Below are 23,137 nucleotides of genomic sequence, written 5' to 3' on the forward strand. Positions count from 1 at the left end.
TTACTTGACATTTAAAATCCCCCATACAGATTCATGCTCACCATGCAAAATTGTCTACTGAAATTAAAAAAAGGCACACAATCTGAAAAAAAATCAGTTAGTAATAAACTACTAGTTGCACAAACATTGTACAAAAAGAGTTCTATGCAGTAATGAAGGAGGAAAATACAAATGTGGTTAAAATAACAACAAAAATAATCAATTATTGATAATAAATGTAAATGGATTGATAAAAAAATCTACTCACCAAGCGGTGGCAGGACACACACACACACACACACACACACACACACACACACACACACAAGGATTTAACTTTTACAAGCTTTCAGACCCGTTTGCTCATTCTTCTGGCAGAAGAATTGAAGGGGAAGGAAGAGGGGTGAAGGAAAAGAACTGGAGATGTTTAGGGAAAGGGGCACAATTTAGAAAAGTCTCCCAGAACCCCAGGTCAGGGGAGACTTACCGGGCAGGATCAGAAGGAAAGACAGATTATTGGGGACTGCCAATGGTGTGCACACCATTGATCTTCATGGAAGAAAGCAGAAAATTTAATAAGCTGGTACCTTATTTTCTATTCGTGATCACAGCTATATGCCTCTTGACAGACTGTTTGGTAGAGTGGATAAAGACTACAAAAAAAGTAAGATATGTGTTCACCGAATGAGTACTATAAAATGCTGAAACAAAAAGGCATTGTCAAGATACAAAATAAAGATTGGGAAGCAAAGGACCTCAACTCCATTGCACCTGATCTAAGATACCTTTCAAAATAACTGCTCAGCGATTGATGACTTATGAAAAGTCTAAGAAGAAGATATTGTTGTCAGTATCGGACACTTAAAATGTAGTCCAGTAGATTTTGTAGTATGAAAATCCAGAAACTGCAGCCAGGAAGTGAGGAAAGCAACCACACTGGAAAAGAAGAACATGGTTGGCAAAGAAAAGAATACGGATGTCCTAAAACTTATGAGGCATTTTAATATACCATAAGGAGCAGAAGAGTTTTATAAGGAGCTTATTGAAAGTGATCAATAGATTTCCACTTCAGTATTGCTGTAGCCAGTGTTTTGTGTTCTATGTCAATTGTTTGTTACCATTTTCACTTCAGCTTATCAAATATTAAGGAAAAAGTGTGATACTAAGGTGTGACATTGTAATGCATTATTGTTTTTCTATGCAAAATGAACAGTAAAGTAACTTTCTTTGTAATTAATGTTAAAGATAAAAACAAGTATGAAAAAATTGCTTTCAATGTGTACATTAACCAAAATTTTAGCCTCCATCTTTGCATGTATCAACTTCTGAAAAAACTTGGAAACTTTAGAATGATAATTTTAGGAAATTCAAATGCACAGCCAGAATCGTGCTTACGAAAGTAGTGCAAATATTAAATTATCTCATTTATGTAATTACTACTTCAGTGTGATATTTAAAAAAAATGTGTTTCCTCAGTAAAGTACATTTTGAATTTATCGATTTCTGAAAAAGTGCTCCTCAATTGCTTAGTCAGTGTTGCCTGAGAATGACTAGATAAGAGAGGATGAGAAAAATTTCTTGGTAAGAGAGAATGGGACTGAGGCAGGAAAAACGAAAACAGTGCACTCATTTGTAGTTGAAAGGAAGAAAAAAGGGAAGAGAGAAAAGTTTGTGGTAAGGGGAGGTCAGAAAGAAACACACATATTTAGGTATAGTTAAGCAACAACGTTGATGATTGTTTCCAAAGTTGTTTTCCTCAAATTATTCAATTTGTTGATATAATGTTAGTATTGGATAGTTGCTGTTCTTTTTATTCATTTACTGAACAAACATAAATGTTGGTGATGTTTGACATAATTACAACCAGTTTTGTATTATTTAATGTTAATACACTGGTCAGCCAGAACATTATGACCACCTACGAATAGCTAGTATGTTCACCTTTGGCAGGAATAACAGCAGTGATGCATCATGGCATGGAAGCAGTGAGGTCTTGGTAGGTTACTAGAGGAGTTTTCATCACGTGTGCACACACAAGTCACCTAATTCCCATAAATTACAGTGAACAGGAACGATGAGCTGTAATGCCACATTCAGTCACATCACATGTTTGTCTGATCGGGTTCAGATCCGGCAAGTTGGGGGGCCAGCACGTCAATTGGAACTCACCAATGTGATTCTCGAACCACTCCATCACTCGTGGCCTTGTGTCATGGCAAATTATCTTGTTGAAAAATGCCACTGCCATCAGAAAACATTATCGTCATGAAGGGGTGTATGTGGTCTGCAACCAGTGTATGACACTCCTTGGTGGTAATGGTGCCTTGCATGAGCTCCACTGGACCCATGAATGCCCTTATAAATGTTCCCCAGAGCATACAGGAGCACCCACTAGCTTGTCTCCAACCCGCAGTAGAAGTGTCAAGGGGCTGTTCTCCTGGAAGACAGCAGATTCGTGCTCTCCCATCAGACTGATGAAAACTGTATCAGAATTCATCAGACCATCAGACCATGCAGAGCTCTGCCACTACACCAATGTCTTGTGCTGATGATCATTTGCCCATTTTAGACATAGTTGCCGATGTCGTGGTGTTAACTTTGGCACTTGCATGGGTCTTCGGGTGCAGAGGCCCATCATTAGGAGTGTTTGGTGCACTGTGTGTTCAGACACACTTGTACTCTGCCCAGGATTAAAGTCTGATGTTAGTTCTACCACAGTTCACCACCTGTCCTGTTTTAGCAGTCTGCCCAGCCTACGACATCCAACATCTTTAATGAGTGGTGGCCGCCAACCCCACGACGTTTGGACATTGTTTCTCTTTGGTTGTGTCACTTATTAAAGGTATCCCCAAAGCACTTCTTGAACACCCGACAGTTCATGCAGTTTCTGAAATGCTCATGCCAAGCCTCCAGGCCTTTGTGATCTTCCCTTGGTCAAACTCGGATAGACGACACACCTTTCCCATTCTACACAGGGACAGCATGCTTACTGATACTGTGTGCTCCATGCATGTGTCTGATGAATAGTCATTCCTCGCCAGGTGACTGCTATTCCTTGGAATGGGTTTATATTGATAGCGTGTCAGTGGTCAAAATGTTCTAGTTGATCAGTGTATTTGCAATAGTTGTAGTCAGCTACAGTTACGTTTTTCAGTTAGCAGATGTCACTAGCCCTTCAAATCTTCTTTAGGCAAGTGGACTCGTGGCAGCAGTATCAGAAGCTCACTTTTCACCAGTTGACTGTGACACAGTTGGCCTTTTCTCCTGATGGTGTGTACTTACTATCCGTGTCACGAGACAGACGTTGGGGCTTGTTTCAGCGAACTGCCAGTAAGATGATGATCTGTATTATTATACGATGATTAATATGTTGCTTGACTTGGAATTCTGATTGAAGTTATTTTATTGAAATAATTTCTTTTCCTGGTTTTATAATAATTCTGTATTATAATAACTTTGTGAAAATATTTTCCAGACAGCGAAAGATATGAATTAGTTGTTGGATCAGATAAAAAGTCAGGCATACATACTCGCATTATATGGTGCTGTGCCTGGACTCATGATTCATCTCACTTTGCAACTGGATCCCGTGATGGCAAAGTGGCTATTTGGAATGTAAAAGGGGAAAGCAGGACAGTGCCTTTGGAGCTGAAAGGACAGTCAGTAACTGCACTGGCATTTGCACCTCATTTACCCACTGATGAAAATGCTCATGTTCTGGCTGTGGGACTTGATTCTGGAATAATAATGATATATGAATGGAATCTTTCTGAATGGACCAAGTGCTTGATTTTAGGTAATAAGTATCCTTTTCTCTTAAATTTATTGTGTTGTATTTATTTGTGAACTTGTTACATAGAAAAAAAAGTCAGTTGAAACCCTGAAGTGTGTGTGTGTGTGTGTGTGTGTGTGTGTGTGTGTATGTTTGATGAAAATTTAAAATAGTAAAGCATTAACTGTGCTTACATACTGTGCCTTAGGAAAAAACTGGAGTAGGACTGACTGACATAGAAATTAAAGTACTTTGGTGGATCTTAAGTATTTAGAATTTTTGAAGATTGCTTCACCAGAAATAGGGTAAAGTAAGGGATTTAAGGAACAAAAGAAATAAAAAGAAAAGAAAAGAAAGAGAGAGAGAGAGAAGAAGACGGGTTTTTATAATGTTTTTATTTCCATTATTCTTGCTATTTCACAGAAATGCTGGAGGTTTCCAGTCATTGCATTACAGATCATTTGTGTTGGTAAGATTTGAAATTCGTTCGGTGTGCGTTTTGAAAAGCTATACTAAATCAAACATTTGTAGGATATGATCTTTTGGAAAATAGCTGTCTTAACTGCTTTCCTTTTTAAGTCTTGTGCTTCAGTATTTGACAATACAGACAAGATCTGGATAGAGTTGACGTGAAAGATCAGTTGCCAGATTTAATGGCCTTATTCAATTGCTCATGAATCTTAGTTGCTGGGATATAGTTTTCTCCATAGGAGATCACAGCATTCTTTGGTGGAATGTGCCAGCAGAATGGTAGAGGAACGTAAGATTATTTACATCAATACTATAGTTGGCTTCTTGTTAACTTATCGAGGAGTGCTTTGGAGTTGAATTTCTTTTACACATTCTTGCAGTGCTGCTTAAATGACAGAGATTGGACAATGGTGACTTACGAGATTTTTGTACAGATGTCATATCATCGACACTATCAAAGCTTATATGCAGTTAATTGCAGGCTGCAGGTGGAACACACACACTTCATATTTACTTGGGGTTTGTTCAATCTCCTTATCAAAATTATTGCACAGTATTTCCTTCACATTGCTCAGGATTGACAGGCTAATTTAATGGCATTTGCAGAAAATAACTCCATCTATACAGTAGCGAACATTCTGGAAATACAGGATGAACAACATAGACGCTAAGATTGACACTTGCAGTATCACATTATCATAGATCTCCCTGTACTCGTTTCTGTATTCAGAAATCCTTCAAAACTAATTAAGAAGTGAATTATTTTTCAAACAGTCCGTCGAGACTGGGAAATGCTATTGTTGCCTTTATTCCTTTATTGAATCCACATTCAATGAGGTACTGATAATGAGTAAGTCAAAGATAACAAATAAATTCAGAATAAATCACAGTTTGCAAATGCAGACTAAAGATTTGAAACTGAAAAAAGAGAAGAAAAGATAGAGACCGGGGGGGGGGGGGGGGTGTATGATGAAGATGAGAAGAAAGTAAATGTTTAAGAAATGGCTGCAGCTAATCTAGAGTGAGATATAAATATCTTCATACAGAGAGACCAGTACTCAACACAAAAAGGCATTGAACAGCAGACAGGCAAGTACAGGGTCCACCAGAGAAAATACTTTTATTTGTGAACAACAAATACTATGCCATATTACAATAGCTGGTTTTTAAAACTTCGTCTGGTAAATAGCGTACTCCATTTTAAAACTTCGTCTGGTAAATAGCGTACTCCATTGTTGACAGATTGGCGAAGCCTTTCTTCATGGCATTTCCAGTGGAATTTCAGCCACTTGTTGAGCAGGTGTACCTTTAAGCGGGTATTACATGACAATCCGCTGTAAATGGTACTGGTCTGGCGGGACGACCATCTAGTGGTAGAACGGGTGTAACTACGAAAATTAGCAGACATTATCCGCGCCAGAATAGAAAGCAGTTCTAAACTGCCATCAGTCCATGCATGTGCAGTAGGCAGCGATAACTCGCACACATGCAGAAGGGTGTACCACAGTGGTTTCTGCGTGTTGTTTGGTTAATGTTAGGCGGCTAGTGTTAGGTGGCTAGTGGCTGATTTCAGATTTTCGTGTTGGGGATTTTTCATGTTGGGGATTTTCCACACTTTTTTTTTCAGTTAGCAGGTTTCATAAATGCAGAAAAGAAACTTTTTTTGCAGTAGACTCTTTTATACTAGCTATTTGTGAAAGGACTTTTTCCATTGATAGCTTCATATTCTAGAAATGAATTGGAGCAAAGAGGCATTAAGCATCTTAAATCAGGCGTACAGCGGGGAAAGATGAATGTATGACCCATTGTATGATAATAAGGTAGTCAGAAATCTTTTCTTTCTGAGTAATATGCATTATACGGTGATTATCGGTTTGTATCATAATGCCTTAGTTTACGAAAGTTCAGGTTTGATTTGACTGCATCTCTTGCCTGATTTCAGAATGCCAGAAAAGAGAAACTGGCAAAGAAAAGGAGAAGGTTCTTGCAGTTTGGTCCAGTGCGACAGACAAGGACTGCAAAACTCTTAGTAGCACATACATAGTCCAAACTTGGAAAAATAACACAAGTACACCTTTAAGTATTGGTCATTTAAAGTGTTGCAAATTGCAGTTTGTGTATCCACAACAACTTTTGAAATGGTGGGCTGTGCTATTCCGTGGCTAAAAGCCAGACTCTTAAAAGATTCCCCAGTCACCATGAAATGTAATGTTACATCCAGCCTGCAAAATAACAGGGCGTTTACCGGTATTTTGTTTGTGAGCTAGGCTGGTATAATCACAAGACATACAGACATATGATTTAATTCTTACTTTTGAGAATGTGAGGCAGCCTCCCTCATGACTGTGTCACACTTGCTAATTCCATCTTCTATCATAGACAGCAGCTTCTCGAAACAATCCATGTCCATCCTCACGAAGCTCCAAAATTCATGTGGATCTTTGAGCCTCAGTTCTTTCACAAGCAGTGAATATAATCCCCTGCCTTTGTCCCTTCTTTTCAGCCAGGATTGAACTCAGCATTGTTATGCCCTAATCCGAAGAATTACTGTCACTACCAGGGTAATAGCTCCAAATACAAGTGGATCCTCCATATGCATAATGCTGTATAAATATGAAATTAACTGTTATGTCTGTAATTCAGAACAGTAGTAACCTACATAAGAGAATAACAATTTCTTAATAAATAAGGATAAACATTTTCTTATGGAATAGGCACCTTGAGTCATGTAAATAATTCGAACAGATGACGTTCCAATATGTCACATGGTCCCCCCTGTGTTTCGTGTGGTAGAACGAATGACTTTAGAAGAGATCAGACAGTTCTGTTTGTGTTTCACGTGTTATCACTGTCTACTGCACATGCATGCAGGGTATATCCCACTTGGATGGTGTAATAGGCCTACGTGAATCAGCCTGTAGTTACAGATAAGGGTGGTGGTGCATAGGTCTATGGTTTAGGTGCTTTGAGTAATAAGGGCTTTAAGCACTTTCAGGGTTGTGGGGGCAACGTTTGTACACTTGAATCTTGAAGTGTCCCCAAAGGAAAAAATTACAGGGTGATAAATTGAGTGACTTTGGGGCCAGGTGATGTCTCCTCATGAGCAGCCATCTAGGAAACAACTCTCACAAAATTTCTAGAAGTGCTTGTGACAATCTTTGTGCAGGATTCTTCTTAAACTCCTTTATATGACAATCTCAGGACAGCTGCATGTTTTAGTGCTGAACTCTTTGGAGATTGATGGATGGACACTCTCACACTCACCACATTTTCCAGCAGTGTTACTGTCCGAGGTCAGCCAGTAGATTTTCTTATCAGTGCAGGACCTGATTCTCTAAATTCTGATACCCAAAATTGAATAGTTTTTCTACGAGGAACAGAATGTCAGTCACATTTGAACCGAATGCGAAATGCCCACTGACTTCTACTCACAGAAACGCCATTACGAATATACTCTTCCATGACAAAAGCATGATGCTCACTTAGCCAAAGCTGAAAGGGAGTGACAATGCAGAATGGAGTGGAAAGGGAGGAGAGAAGCTGAAAGGTCAGATCTAAGTATTGACCGGTCTGAGTGAAGTGCTTATGAAAGAATCAGGTCCAAAGTGTGGTTTTTGAAGGTCCAGGATGGAATATTGACTATATTATGAAAAGGATGGATTGTTACCATATAGTTGAGTTGTTGATAGGCACAACAAAAAGACTGTCAAACAAGTAAGCTTTTGGCCAAAAAGACCTTCCATCTGAATTAGACAAGAAACACACTATCTGTTTGCAACTCAACATTGTCGCTATGTCATGAGTAGCAGTCTATCCTTTCAATAATATTGTCATTGGAAACTTTGAAGAAAGCAAGATTAACATTTTCGGTGACAAGCAGGATGTTGTCTAGAAGCCGAAAAAGTATGTGGGTTTGATACCGTGAATTTTTTTTTTTTTTTTTTTTTTTTTTTTTTTTTTTTTTTTTTTTTAAGTAATATGCTATGGGGGCTTTGAGTGATTGAACTTAATATACTGATCAGTAAGTACTAAAACAAACACATTAAATCCTTCTATAGTCTTGACATCTAGCTTTTGCATTTCTAGGAAAGGGTAGGAAATGAAAATGGTAAAAGATACATTTAGTGGAGCAGCGAATAAAATAAAATTTAATTTTAAAGAAAGGATATGATAAAGGAAATTTTATGTTCCTATATTGGATATTGACCAACATTTAAATAGTTTCATTTAAGAATGAGATCTTCTCATCTTTTGGTGGAAGTGAATAGGGATGAGGATTTTCAGTTTCAGTTAAGAATGAGATCTTCTCATCTTTTGGTGGAAGTGAATAAGGATGAGGATTTTCAGTGAAGACCTACATTGAAAGCTTATGGAGCAGAATGTTTTCTGTTTGATAATTGTTTTCAGAAGTACAATCACATTAATTTATAAATGAAAGTTTTGTCTCTGAAGATAGGCGCATCTCGAGGAAATAGAGAGCAATAGCAATCCGTTTAAGAAAAGCATAAATCTTACATGGGCCTCATTCATTTCCGGCATATGACTGCTGTAGATAATTCCTTTGCCAAGGCCAGATTTTAAACACTATATCTAATTTTGAGAGTTATATAAATATATGTTAAAATGCATGTTACTTTGAGTATTTCTATAAAATTTTTACCTTGTAAACTTATTATAAGGAACTAGGCAAAATTGATTTCCGCCTGTTTATCAAAAACATGTCCTCTTGAAAATATTTTGAGGTCTGGCCTGCTCACTGATCGGATTTTTAAAGAGCCGCGGTATTTTGACCGTGCGAAGGTAGCATAATCATTAGTCTCTTAATTAGTGGCTGGAATGAATGGCTTGACGAGAAATCAACTGTCTCTTAATAAATTTTTGAATTTAACTTTTGAGTCAAAAGGCTTAAATTCTTCTTTAGGATGAGTGTATGTGTAATGTATTGAAAACATTTTTTTCATGAACATGTTAATGTTTTGCCTTAATTTGAGTATAGTTCTGCTCATCATCTTACAGTGAAAAGAGTGGCTTTTAGACCAGTGGAGAATGAAGAATCACCTAGGCTACAACTAGCTAGTTGTGGTGCTGACCACATTGTAAGGATTCAGCTTGTAGATCTTAATTAAAATTTTTATTCATTGCCTATGGATTTTGAAATACATATTTTTTATATCACTCTCTTTCTTTCCCTCTCTCCTCCTTTCTCACTCCTCCTATGCATCCTTCTCCCCAATCCTCTTTTCTGTTTGCAGCAATATAGCAGTATACCTGTACTATTTTGCCATTTTAATTCAGTTTTACAGTTTTCTCTGTCACTGGTCTTTAACATTTTTTTTTTTCCATTTCCTCAAGTTTTAATGCAAAAAAACCATTTTGGCTCCTTATCTTCAGATGTTGATAATACTTTTTTGCCATGTTTTCTGTAGATTCCCTTAGTTGGTTATGGGAAATGCTGGAGTAGTTCTTTTGAAAAAGATGCAGCCTATTTCCTTTAAAACCAGTCCAAATTCGAGGTTGGGCTCTGTGCCTCATCATCGATGGGCTTTAAATCTGAATCTTCCTTTTTATACACACTTCACAATAAAGTGAGATTTACATGTAAGGACCTGGTCAATCCACTGCAGACTGTGTAGATGTGTTGCACACCATCAGCTACACTAGTGACTGCTTTGGAATGGTAGGCTGTGCACTCTGGGAGCGTGGGTGGGGTCATAACATGGTGCTATTCAGTTGATATGAGGGTCCCCAAATGGCTGGTTGAAATAATATGGGGCTATTCTGGATATAACAATTAGCAGAAAATGCTCATCTTCACTTTTTGCCAAACTCTGATACTGGAATGGTTGTGAAAAGAGTTATGCATTGCATATCTGCTCCACCAAATTTGCTGGAAGCTCCTGAGCTCTTGACGGCATGGCTGATGATTTGGTATGCCAAGAGAAAAGTTAAGTAATTGGGTTGACACACAGTTTCACTTTCACAATTATGTGTTTATTGCACAAAAACTGTTACAGAACTGTCACAAAACTGTCACCGTCAAAATCTGTAGCAAAACTAGCCCTCCATGGCTGATTTGCCTGTGCATATATATTGTTCTAATAATTACAGGTGATGTCATTCATTATTACAAACAGAAAATTTTAAGATTACAATCAAAAACTTGTCAGGGTTTACAGACTGACAGTAAGAAACTAGATATTAGTTCAGTCCTCCCACACTGTTACATTTACATGATACATTTGCTAACAATGCATTTTACAATGTCACTTATATCCTGAGAGTTATTATCTGGAAAATGTTCCTAATATGTACACGAGTTTTTTGCATAAATAGAAAAGAAAAGTTAGTTTCACTTCTTAGGAACAGTATTCTGGCATTACAAAAAGAGAATTGTTAATGATTTATGTTCAAGTATTGACTAGTAGCAGTTGAACTGGAGCACAGATGTTTGTGTGCTCAATAGAAATGAAATTAATGAAAGTGTTATAAATTGATTTAAAATGATCAGATAAGTGAAATAAAAATCCTATGTTTCAGTGCCCCTCCCCCTCCACCTCCCCCAGAGTGTGTAGGTGAGAATCAGTATTATGAAAAGGGAAAATGCTACTCACCATAGTGGAGATGCTGAGTCGTAGATAAGCATGAACAAAAAGACTGTCACAAATAAGCTTTTGGCCAACAAGACCTTTGTCAAAAATAGGACGCGCGCGCGCGCGCGCACACACACACACACACACACACACACACACACACACACACACATGACTGCAGCCTCTGGCAGCTGAAGCCACATTGCGAGAAGCAGCAGCAGTGCATGATGCGACTGGCAACTGGGTGGGGGTGAGGAGAAGGCTGGGACAGGGAGAGGGAGGGATAGGGGCAGTGAAGTGGCACTGTAAAGTGCACAAGGATAAGGTGGATGATGTTTGGTTTGTGGGGTTCTCAACAGCGCATTCATCAGTGCCTGTACAAAGTCCCAGTTTTTCCAAATTCTAATTTTTTCACAGTCCAATCTAGCCACAGTCACAAATGATGAGGATGATGATGAAATGATGAGGACAACACAAACACCCAGTCCCCGGGTAGAGAAAATCCCCAACCTGGCCAGGAATCGAACCCGGGACCCTGTGATCCAGAGGTAGCAATGCTAGCCACTAGACCATGAGCTGCAGACAGGATGAGGTGGAAAGAGGGTAGGGCAAGTAGGTGCAGTCAGGAGGTTAGATGGAGGGCAGGGGAGGGGGGTAGCGGTAAAGGAGAGAAGTAAAAAGACTGGGTGCATTGGTGGAATGAGGGCTGGAAGGCTGTGTAATGCTGGAAAGGGAACAGGGAAGGGGCTGGATGGGTGAGGACAGTTACTAACAAAGGTTGAGGCCAGGAGGGTTACAGGAACAGAGGACATATTGCAGGGAGAGTTCCCACCTGCGCAATTCAGAAAAGCTGGTGTTCATGGGAAGATTAATACGGCACACCGTGCGAAGCAGTCATTGAAATGAAGGCTGTTGTGTTGAGCAGCATGCTCAGCAACAGGATGGTCCACTTGTTTCTTGGGCACGGTTTGTTGGTGGCTATTCATGTGAACAGGCAGCTTGGTGGTTGTTGTGCCCACATAGAGTGCAGCACAGTGGTTGTAGCGTAGCTTGTAGATTACATGACTGGTTTCACAGGTAGCCCTGCCTTCGATGGGATAAGTGATGCATGTGACTCAAGTGGTGTAGGTAGTGGTGGGAGGATGTATGGGACAGGTCTTGCATCTAGGTCTTTTACAGGGATACAAGCCATTAGGTAAGGGGATGGGAGCAGGGGTTGTGTAAGAATGGACGAGTGTTTTGTGTAGGTTTGGTGGACGGCAGAATATCACTGTGGGAGGTGTGGGAAGGATAGTGGACAGGGCATTTCTCATTTGATGGCATGACGAGAGGTGGTTGAAACCCTGGTGGAGAGTGTAATTCAGTTACTCTAGTACTGCGTGGTACTGAGTTATGAGGGGAATGCTCCTCTGTGGCCAAACTGTGAGACTTTGTGAGGCTGGAAAGATAAGGCATGGCTGATCTGTTTTTGTACAAGGTTGGGAGGATAATTACAGTCTGTGACGGCTTCAATGAGACCCTTGGTATATTTTGAGGTGGATCACTTGTTGTTGCAGATGCGACGACCAATGGTGTCTAGGGTGTATGGAAGGGACTTCTTGGTATGGAACAGGTGGCAGTTGTGGAAGTGGAGGTATTACTGATGGTTAGTAGTTTTGATATGGACAGAGGTACTGATGTAGCTATCTTTGAGATGGAGGTCAACATCCAGGAACATGGCTTGTTGGACTGAGTAGGATGAGGTGAAGCAAATGGAGGATAAGCTATTGAGGTTCTGAGGGAATGTGGATAGGGTGTCCTCACCCTCAATCCAGATTGCAAAGATGTCATCAATGAATCTGAACCAGATGAGGGGTTTAGGATTCTGGTTGTTAGGAAGGATTCCTCTAGATGGCCCCTGAATAGGTTGACATAGGATGATGCCATGCAGGTGCCCATAGCCGTACCCCGGACTTGTTAGTAGGTAATGCCTTCAAATCAGAAGTAATTGTGGGTGAGAATATAGTTGGTCATTGTTACTGGGAATGGGGTTGTTGGTATGGAATCCATCAAGTGTTGGGAAAGGTAGTGTTCAATAGCAGTAAGGCCCTGGGCATTAGGGATGTTAGTGTAAAGGGAGGTAGCATCAATAGTGACGAACAGGCCACCTTGTGCTATAGGGACAGGAACTGTGGAGAGTCGGTGGAGGAAATAGTTGGTATCTTTCATATAGGAGGCTAGGTTCCGGATAATAGGTTAAAGGTGTTGGTCTACAAGAGCAGAGAGTCTTTCAGTGGGGGCACAGTAACCGGCCACAATGATGTGTTCTGGATGGTTGGGTTTATGGCCTTCAGGAAGCAGAAAATCAGATACAACGCTCTGCAAAAAATCAAACTGCAATCAATTGCTAGAAACATAGTATAAAGGAATAATCCTCTGAAAGCTACCATTCAGTACAGTGTGAAGTTGACTTTCAGAGTTCAGTGAACATTAGCTGTAACAATGACTTTAGCAGATCTGGTATGCAATTACTATAAGTATATATGCAAAGCATAGCTTAGTAAAATGATTCAGATTCAACCATTGTCCACTTCCACATTATTTGAAAAAGAAATAAAAGAATCAGTTACATAAAGATGTAAAATATATACTGTCTTTAATGTTATATGTTTGTGCCTGTGCTTGAGAAAATCCCACTCCATTTGTGGTAACACCTCCTTCCAGCCTCTTTATATTCCTATGGTGCTCCCAGGCACACAGACTGTGTTCAGTAATTTCTGCATATGCATACAATTGATTTTTAGTCACTATTCACCAGTCCCACATACACATCATAGTGTACAAAGAAACAGAACAGGAAACATGATATTAAATAGTTCTAGCTTCATTAACATTGTGCAAATATGGTTTCATAAACAGTAGGTTCCTAAGATAAGTTTTTTCAATTTTACCAATACGGGTGCTTCACTACCCTAAAAGTCATATGTGGGTAACACGTACATTCTCAAATATCTCCTCCATCATAGAATGCAAGTTAAAACAGTGTATAGGTAGCATGATAATTAGTTTGTGTTTTTGTTGACATAAATTACTTTCTGTTTATATATATAGAGACACACACACATTTTGACATTACACTTGCTCTCTCTGCAAATTAGTGCATAATTCATAAAACATCAAAATATTAAATAATAAAAATCTTTTGTTGAGTAGAAGGAAACACTGCAGGCACATGGTTTTGTTCAATAATTCCCCACATTGATATGTAAAAAATTTTAATATAATGACAGATTGATATGTTTAGTGTTCTAATTCATACAATTAACAGTTAGTAATCCAGTCTGATGTATCAAATTCTGTTCAACCATCTCCTTTTCTGATCTAACAATGTTACATTACAGTGAGACGATAATTATCCTATACCATGTCTCATCCAAAGTAACCCTCCTTTCATATTCATTTACAAATTCTGTGTAAATGGCATCAATTGTGCTTGTAATACAAATATTCTTTTAACATAACATGCTGTAAGTGTACATGTCATGGTGTGATTAGTAAATTTGCATGTCAACACCTCTGTGACCTATCATAAATAATTCACATAAGTGTTGCAATTATGTATATCTCAAAGCACAATAAAAGTGAAATTGTGTATACAAGTGCATCTCTCATCAAACAAATGAGTTTAAATAAAAGTTTACAAGTATGCCACTGACGCTATGTGCCTTCACCACAGTAAATGTGAAATACAAGTGTAATAAAATAACATGATACGCCACAAAACTCTCTAGTCATCCTAGTCATCCTGATACTTACAATATGTGAACAGTGAACTGTTCATGAATACAACGTTGTAAGAATGTGTGAAGCTGACAAGAGTATTGACTAAATGGGTTCACAAACGACTGTGACTTAAATCACTCGGACATATTTTTCAACATATTATTGAATATTCCTTTGCATTGATTCTGTATGTGTACCCTAAAGCATAAACAATTCATGTTTTATCAATAGGATATTTACAGTAACATCATAGGGTATGTACACTCAGTTCAGTTAAAATCACTTTTCGTAGTAGTGTACACAATGTAGGACTCTTTCACGTGTGAATGTTTGAGCCATTATGTCGACACATCCCAACGACTTCTTCGTAAAAGTCTGCCAGACCCTCAACAGTTTGATGGCAAAAACAATAGTTTAAAGTAATATTCATCACATTCATTGTTTGCCGGCCGAAGTGGCCGTGCGGTTAAAGGCGCTGCAGTCTGGAACCGCAAGACCGCTACGGTCACAGGTTTGAGTCCTGCCTCGGGCATGGATGTTTGTGATGTCCTTAGGTTAGTTAGGTTTAACTAGTTCTAAGTTCTAGGGGACTAATGACCTCAGCGGTTGAGTCCCATACTGCTCAGAGCCATTTGAACCATTTTTGAACATTCATTGTGTATCACTAACTCCATTTTCCTTGACCAGTACCATTGAAATCATGGGAAATAGCATATGAAGACAGTATGTATCTATAAAGTAGCTTCAAGTGAAATGCGTGTTTGTTAGTTCAAAACAGTATCCATTTCCTCATTATTCATTACAAATGAACCACAAAGTTCTCCACAATATGTATGTAAAGTACATAAAATGAATTCACAGCAGTATTTTCAAAATAATATTGTTGCAGAAGAAGCTGAGCAGCACAGTCACCGTGGTTGTGATACTAGGCCGTTGCGTGGAGGGTCGTGTGTTCAAAACTCACCTGAATTGTAAAATTTTGATTTCTATATTCGGTTCGAGTACAATCTAGAAATATCCACAAATGTCAAGAATCATTGTACTGGAATGTTCTGTAACTGTGTATATACCGTATGTGTTCTGGCCGGAGGCAGTTCACTCTGCTCTCTTGTATGTGCAAGTGCTGAATAAACCTTCATTAAGTGAAGTTAGTGTTTGTCATTCATCTAATTACACCTTCTTCTACGTGACATTATTCTGGTGGAGGCGCTGGGTATTGGAACTTGTGATAGCGCACATTATCGACGACACAGTGGCTCCCATCAGGCCACAACAGAGCTGCTGTTTACGTGGCGAGAAACCCGAGTTCGAGCCATATTCAACAGATCAAAATCTATCGGAGGCAGAAGAAGAAGAGGACATTTTACAATGACAGCAACTGTGTGCCACCACATGAGAAATCCTTCCGGGTCCTCTGGTGACGATGGCCAAGATCCAAACAAGTGGCTGAAGGTATATGAGTGTGTAGCCAAATTTAACAAATGGGATGACACCGTGCGTTTGGCTAATGTGTTTTCGTACTTGGAGAGCACTGCCAAGCAATGGCATGAGACCAACAAGGAAAAGTTCACAAACTGGGAAGTATTCCAGGCGGAACTGCCCAAGTATTTCGGCGACACCCGATGACAGAAATGCAAGGCTGAAGATAAATTAAAGTGCAGGGCACAGTGTCCAAGAGAAACTACAGCATCCTACATTCAAGATGTCTTGGCGCTGAGTAAAATACTGGATCCTAGAATGAAGGAGGAAGATAAGGTTGCACACCTCATGAAGGGTGTTGCTGAGATCATGTATCAAGCTCTACTCCTGAAGGAGGTTTTGACAGCAGACAACAGTATAAAATGGTGCCGATATATCGAGACAAAGCATCAAAAAAGAATTACACGCAACAAGTCTGAACGGCTTCCAAACATTGTATTGATGTCTGTGATGGAGGAAGGAACTGATTTCACAAGTGATCTTCATAAGACAGTGAGAGAGGAAATTCAGAAAGCACTTGGATTGGATGGCGAGCAAAAAACTGAGACACTTTAAGAGGTCATAACGGAGGAAGTGGAACAGACATTGAACCCAACTCTCGTCCGTCATTTCCCTTTAAAACGGTGAAAAAATTCAAGACCCAGGTGAAGTTACGGTCCTACAATGCTGCATGAGGAACCTGTTTGGGCACCAAGGAAGACTGACATCTGGACGACCCAGGATAATCAACCAGTATGTTTCCACTGCGGACGACAAGGATATGTGGTGCGCTATTGTCAAAAAAGGCGGCGGATATTTGATGACGCCCACGCCAGAAGACAGCAGGCCGATCTTACCTGACCCCCAACTCCGGGACGACGAAGATGAACAAGAAGATGTCGGTGCAAGATGACGTAGGTCACCACTTCTGCAAGCCAGCCGCTGGAGAGGATGCTCCCCAACATGCCGATCAAGGTCTCCATCGCCGTTTAGAAGCTCCAGCCAATCACCTAGCTGCTGCAACCTGGAAAACTAAAGGGTGTGACCTTCCTTGGAGGTGAGGCCACCGAAGAGAAAAATCCTCCACTCGATCACTACGAAAATGATGAAGAATGACATCATTCAGCCTTTGCAGAGCTCATGGTTGTCACCAGTGGTTTTCGTCAGGAAGAAGAATGGCAGTTGGCGCTTTTGTGTTGATTACAGGAAGCTTAATAAGATAACTAAAAAGGACGTTTGCCCTCTTCCACGAATTGACGATACACTATATTGTCTGGAGGGGGCTAAGTTTTTCTCAGCCATGGAAATGTACTCAGGATACTGGCAAATCAAAGTACAAGAGGCTGATCGTGACATAGTGTTCTCAGAGACATTTGATGAACACATAAAAAGACTTAAAAAGACTGAAGGCTGTTCTGAAGTGTCTCCAACAAGGCGGACAGGAACTTCATCTGAGGAAGTGTCTCTTTGGAGCAAAAGAAATCAAAATGCTTGGACACCTTGTGTCAAACAAAGGTGTGCAGCCAGACCCAGAAAAGGTGAGGTCTATGATAGAATTTCCTGTCCCTAAAAGTATTAGAGATGTGAGAAACTTCCTCAGATTATGTTCTCAATACTTTGTATCAAAGCCAGGCCACTCCAAGAGTTAATAAAAGCCAATGCTAAATATATCTGGGGTGGTGCTCAGCAACATTCTTTCGATGAGCTGCGAAAAGCTCTGATGACTGACCCTGTACTTGGTCTGTATGGCGAGAGAGCACCTACAGAACGACACAGATGCCAGTGGGTATGGGATTGGTGCTGTTCTGGTGCAAATTTTGGATGGAAAAGAGAAGGTTATAGCGTATGCTTCTAGGACACGTACAAAAGCCAAGATAAACTACTCGACTACAGAAAGAGAATGTCTTGCTGTGATCTGGGTCATGTGCAAATTTCAACAGTATCTCTATCGAAGGCCATTCACAGTTGTTACAGACCATCATTCACTTTGTTGCTTGACAGGTCTTAAGGATCCAACAGGATGACTCACCAGATGGGCACTACGTCTTCAAGAGTATGACATTACAATAGTGTACAAAAGTGGAAGAAAACACCAAGATGCCAACTGTCTCTCAAGAAATCCTGTGCAAGGCCATCAAGACTTTGATGAAGATAGTGACTGTCTCGCTGCACTCCAGGTTCTCTCTGCTGAGCAGAAGGAGGACACCAAGATATCTCAAATTATGCTTGCCTTAAATCGGTCAGAGGATGTGAAAGGACAATTTAAGGTAGGTAATGGATTACTTTGCAAGAAAAGCTTTAATCCATTTGGAAAGAGGTGGCTACCAGTGATTGCTAAACACATGTGCTTAGATGTTCTACAGAAATTCCATGACACACCTGAGGCCGGACAGCTAGAATTTATTAAGACATATGACAATATTCACAAGAGATTTTTCTGGCCAGGGTTATTTAGGAGTGTCTGTCACTGTGTGTTGCACTCTTGAGAGTGCCAGAGGTGGAAAGCAGTTCTTCAGAAACCATCTGGCCGACTCGTACCAATTCCACCAGCCGAAATGCCTTTTCATCAAGTTGGGATTGACCTCCTCAGACGATTTCCAACATCTGCTAGTGGCAATAGATGGATTATTGTTTACACTGATTATCTGACACACTATGCCATTACAAAAGCCGTGAAAACAGCCGAAGCATTCGAGGTAGCCAAATTCATTGTGGAAGGCATTGTATTAAAACACCATACCCCAAGGCCGTTAATTACGGATCAAGGGAAAGTTTTTCAATCGAATCTTGTGACAGATAAACCGCCAGTGCGACATTACTTATCACACGACGACTGCCTACCATCTGCAAACTAACGGGCTTACTGAACGCCTTAATAAGACCTTGGCCGACATGCTATGAATGTTTGTCACTGCTGAGCAGAGCAACTGGGATGAGATGCTACCTGTTGTGGCGTTCGCCTACACCACCACCAAACAAGACACCTCAGGACTTACGCCATTTTTTCTGGTGCATGGGCGTGAGGCTATTATGACGATGGACACTGTGTTTCCATTAGATCCTGATGACGTGGACGATGACTACATCGGCAGGGTGTTAATCAGAGCTGAGGAAGCTCAGCAGTTAGCTCGACTCTGCACGCTGCAAGCTCAAGGAAACGATCGCCGAAGGTATGACGCGAGCCACCGCCCTGTTGTCTACCAGCATAGTGACATCATCTAGATCTTCACTCCTGTTCGGATGGTTGATCCCTGAGAAGATTTCGACGCTGACACAAGATGACAAAAGATCAGAGATACAGTCCACGTCCTTTGAATTAAGCCCTATAAGGATGCTGCAGCCCAGGGTAAATTTGAAGCTCCAGCGACAGGCAATAAGTGGAAAGGTGATGAAGAGTGTAGCGGCAAAGGAAGTTCTAAGATGATCACCACCAGGGTGAACATCAGTCATCAGGAGTCAGAGTATGCAGGACCCATGACTCGTTCCCGGACTAGAAGGACATAACACTGAGATGCAGTTCTCGTAAGGAGGGAGCAATGTCGCAGAAGAAGCTGAGTAGCACAGTCACTGTGGTGTAGTGGTTATGACACTAGTCTGTTGCATGGAGGTCGTGAGTTCAAAACTCACCTGAACTGTAAAATTTTAATTTCTATATATGGTTCGAGTACATTCTAAAAGTATCCACAAATGTCAAGAATCATTGTACTGGACTGTTCTGTAGCTGTGTATAAACTGTATGTGTTCTGGCTGGAGGCAGTTCGCTCTGCGCTTTTGTATGTGCAAGTGCTGAATAAACCTTCGTTAAGTGAAGTTAGCCGGCGGGAGTGGCCATGCGGTTCTAGGCGCTACAGTCTGGAACCGCGAGACCGCTGCGGTTGCAGGTTCGAATCCTGCCTTGGGCATGGATGTGTGTGATGTCCTTAGGTTAGTTAGGTTTACGTAGTTCTAAGTTCTAGGGGACTGATGACCTCAGAAGTAGAGTCCCATAGTGCTCAGAGCCATTTTTTAAAGTGAAGTTAGTGTTTGTCATTCATCTAATTACACCTTCTTCTACTTGACAATATAGTGCTTTATGGCAAAGTACTTGTCACATAGTAATTATTTAAACAAGGTAGCTCCCTTATGTCTTCACAACCTAAAGAAATATTTCTTTCAGAGTGTGGCTCCTTTCTTAAGATTGCTAGTACAACTGATTGATTTGAAGTATAAAATTGTCTGTGTGTAGTTACATATTCACTTCAAAACAGCTCAGCAAAGTTTAGTTTTAAATAGTGTATGTGTACGTTTCTAAGTGTGTACAGCCCACTCCATCGACGAACTCTTCCAACATCAAGTAGAATGTCTCTCATGTGTTACACAACTTTCAGAATATAGTTGTTTAGTTGACTGACGTACAGAATACAAGTAACATGAAATTAATACGTAAAGAAAATAAAGTTTATGTACTTAGACTGAGATTCTTTGCAAGATTAACATTTCATCTTTTGTAACTGACTAACTTTTCTATGTGCCTTAAGCTTTTTTCTTCCAAGTTTGCAAAATGAATATAATTCCACAGCATTAGTTGAATGAAAATTGACATTTACAAGTCATACATCAGTACCAAGGACAGACTAAAAGAATAGTCAGAGAATAACTATACTATCAGAACTTACAGCAATAAATGGTACAGGGTTGTGGATCCTTAGAGGTTGCCACACTCTTAATGTGGAAAGATAACACTTTTCCTTGAGGAAACAATGAAACTTCGGTAAAATAAAAATCATATATCACACTTTATGTATTCAGAAAATAGTATGTAAAAGATTTCTAACTTTTCCATTCCACATCACATGCAATTTTCTTTCTCTTTCCTTGCCTTTTTCTTGTTTTTGGGATAAACTGATTTTTAAGCATTTGGATGAGAATTTGATATCACTTGCATTAGTCCAATGTGTATGTCAAAAAACTTTGTGTTTCTTAGCTAATTAGTCTAGATCTTCCATTGGTCTTCACAAGGACCAGATCCTCAATTCCGAATTGTTTGGTTTTTATGTTTCTGTCATGTCTCTGTTTGAAACTCCCTGGCAGATTAAAACCGTGTGCCGGACCGAGACTCGAACTCGGGACCTTTGCCTTTCGCGGGCAAGTGCTCTACCATCTGAGCTACCCAAGCACGACTCACGACCCCTCCTCACAGCTCTACTTCTGCCAGTACCTGGTCTCCTACCTTCCAAACTTTACAGAAGCCCTCCTGAGAACCTTACAGAAGTAGCACTCCTGAAAGAAAGGATATTGCAGAGACATTGCTTAGCCACAGCCTGGGGATGTTTCCAGAATGAGATTTTCACTCTGCAGCGGAGTGTGCACTGATGTGAAACTTCCTGACAGATTAAAACAGTTTTAATCCGGCACACAGTTTTAATTCGCCAGGAAGTTTCACATCAGTGCACACTCCGCTGCAGAGTGACAATCTCATTCTATGTCTCTGTTTTCTTAAATTATGCTGCTGTTTCATGGTCCTTGTAACAATTTCTTCCCCAGTTTTTTGTTCTTAGTTAAGGTTATTAGCCTCACTAACTTTTGAATTTACCAGTTCACAAGACCCCCTTCTTCTTGTTCTCATCATTGCTGCATTCTTCATCAGTTACATAGCTGCTGCCCTCATTATAAACACTCTCTTCTATCTGATTGGTTTAATATCATATGCGTTGCCCCCCTCCCCCTTCAACCCCCTGCCCCCTCTCCTGGGTGAATCATCATCCCCACTTACATTGTCATCTCCCTTCAAAACATCATCTTTACTCTCCACATCAATCATCCCATCTAACCCCTCATTAAAAATAATCTCAGTTCTGAAATCATCATCATCAGTTCGATCTACAACATAATCACCTACAGCATCACAGACTCTCAGTATTAATTTTATAAATCACAGAATCATTATCAACCTCCTCAGCCTCACAAACCATAGAATCATAATCAAGATCTTCAGCCTTGGCATTGCAATCAACACTCTTTATTTCCCCCGTTGACACAAAATCATCAGACTGACTAGTTTCAACATAATAACAAACAGATTTACTCATACTTCCCATACCTTCATTACTCATCAGGTTATTTATACCATAAAAATAAAAGTTATCATCATTAACACTTCCACTCCTCATATTCTTACTACAGAGGAACGATTTTACTTTTTTCATGATCCTGTGCTGTAAATTCGTAGCCCCTGTGAAAAACTCATAAATCAGTGCTAAAAATTCTCCAATTTTACATTTCTTCCTAGTAAGGTTTACCATGATTCTACATTTTTACTCAACGTCTCACTCAACTTCATCCCATTTTCTTACTACCTACATTTTATGTGGCTGAATGAGTTATAAGTGAAACAAGACAAATGATTCACACTGCGGGTGGTGGTGGATTTCAGGGAATATTTCAGGCCACTGCGAAGAGGGGAGACGTGAGAGAGGAAATACTGCTATAATCCACAATCGGCATTGCCAACACAACTTGCAATGTTCAGTGTCACCATGCAGTTGTGGTACAATTACTGGTAGGTTGCAGCAGCAATGGAAAAACATGACAGTCGACGTGAAGGAGTTCAGAGTGAGCCGATATGTGATGAAGTGGCCCAGTGGCCACCTTTTCTTGTGCCACTTTTAACTCGGACTCATCTTTTTGCATTTATTTCCAAAGTACTGTATTTAGTAACAATATTGATTATCAGTGTTTTTAATTCAAACACTGAGTCTCGAAGAATATGCTCAGTCAGAATCAACGAAACATCGGTCATTTCCAACTAGTAAGCTGTTATTGACAAAAGACTTGTTACATCTCCCAGCAACCGCCAGCCACACTAACACACACAAAATGAGTTTGCCACATTGCTTAGCTCCAGAGAGATAGAATGTACATAGGGAGGCTGTGACACATTGTTCAGCACTCCCTGCAGTGCCACACTAGACTGTTATCCACCACATTTTTGGAAGTCATCGTATATGAGTGACTAAAATCAGGAAGTCTGTTGTGTGCAACTGGCATTTGAAAATTGGTCGCATGGCATTAATTGTTTGCTGTGTGGTGCGATGTTTGTCTTGGCCGCCAAATTTATGATTTGATG

At 40.1% G+C, this 23,137-nt stretch overlaps 1 protein-coding gene across 2 annotated transcripts in view; it reads left to right on the forward strand.

The window, feature by feature from the left end:
- Nucleotides 1-9,397, forward strand: part of LOC124605411 (probable elongator complex protein 2) — an 85,607-nt gene extending 76,210 nt beyond the window's left edge. For both annotated transcript variants that reach the window (XM_047137062.1, XM_047137063.1), the window contains exons 10-12: nt 3,170-3,309; nt 3,455-3,782; nt 9,219-9,397. In XM_047137062.1, the coding sequence (XP_046993018.1) occupies nt 3,170-3,309; nt 3,455-3,782; nt 9,219-9,348 (598 nt within the window). In that variant the 3' untranslated portion in view covers nt 9,349-9,397. The remainder of the gene's footprint in view (nt 1-3,169; nt 3,310-3,454; nt 3,783-9,218) is intronic.
- Nucleotides 9,398-23,137: the final 13,740 nt, after the last annotated feature.

Source organism: Schistocerca americana, chromosome 3 (genome assembly GCF_021461395.2).
Source record: "Schistocerca americana isolate TAMUIC-IGC-003095 chromosome 3, iqSchAmer2.1, whole genome shotgun sequence".
Taxonomy (NCBI): Eukaryota; Metazoa; Arthropoda; class Insecta; order Orthoptera; family Acrididae; genus Schistocerca; species Schistocerca americana.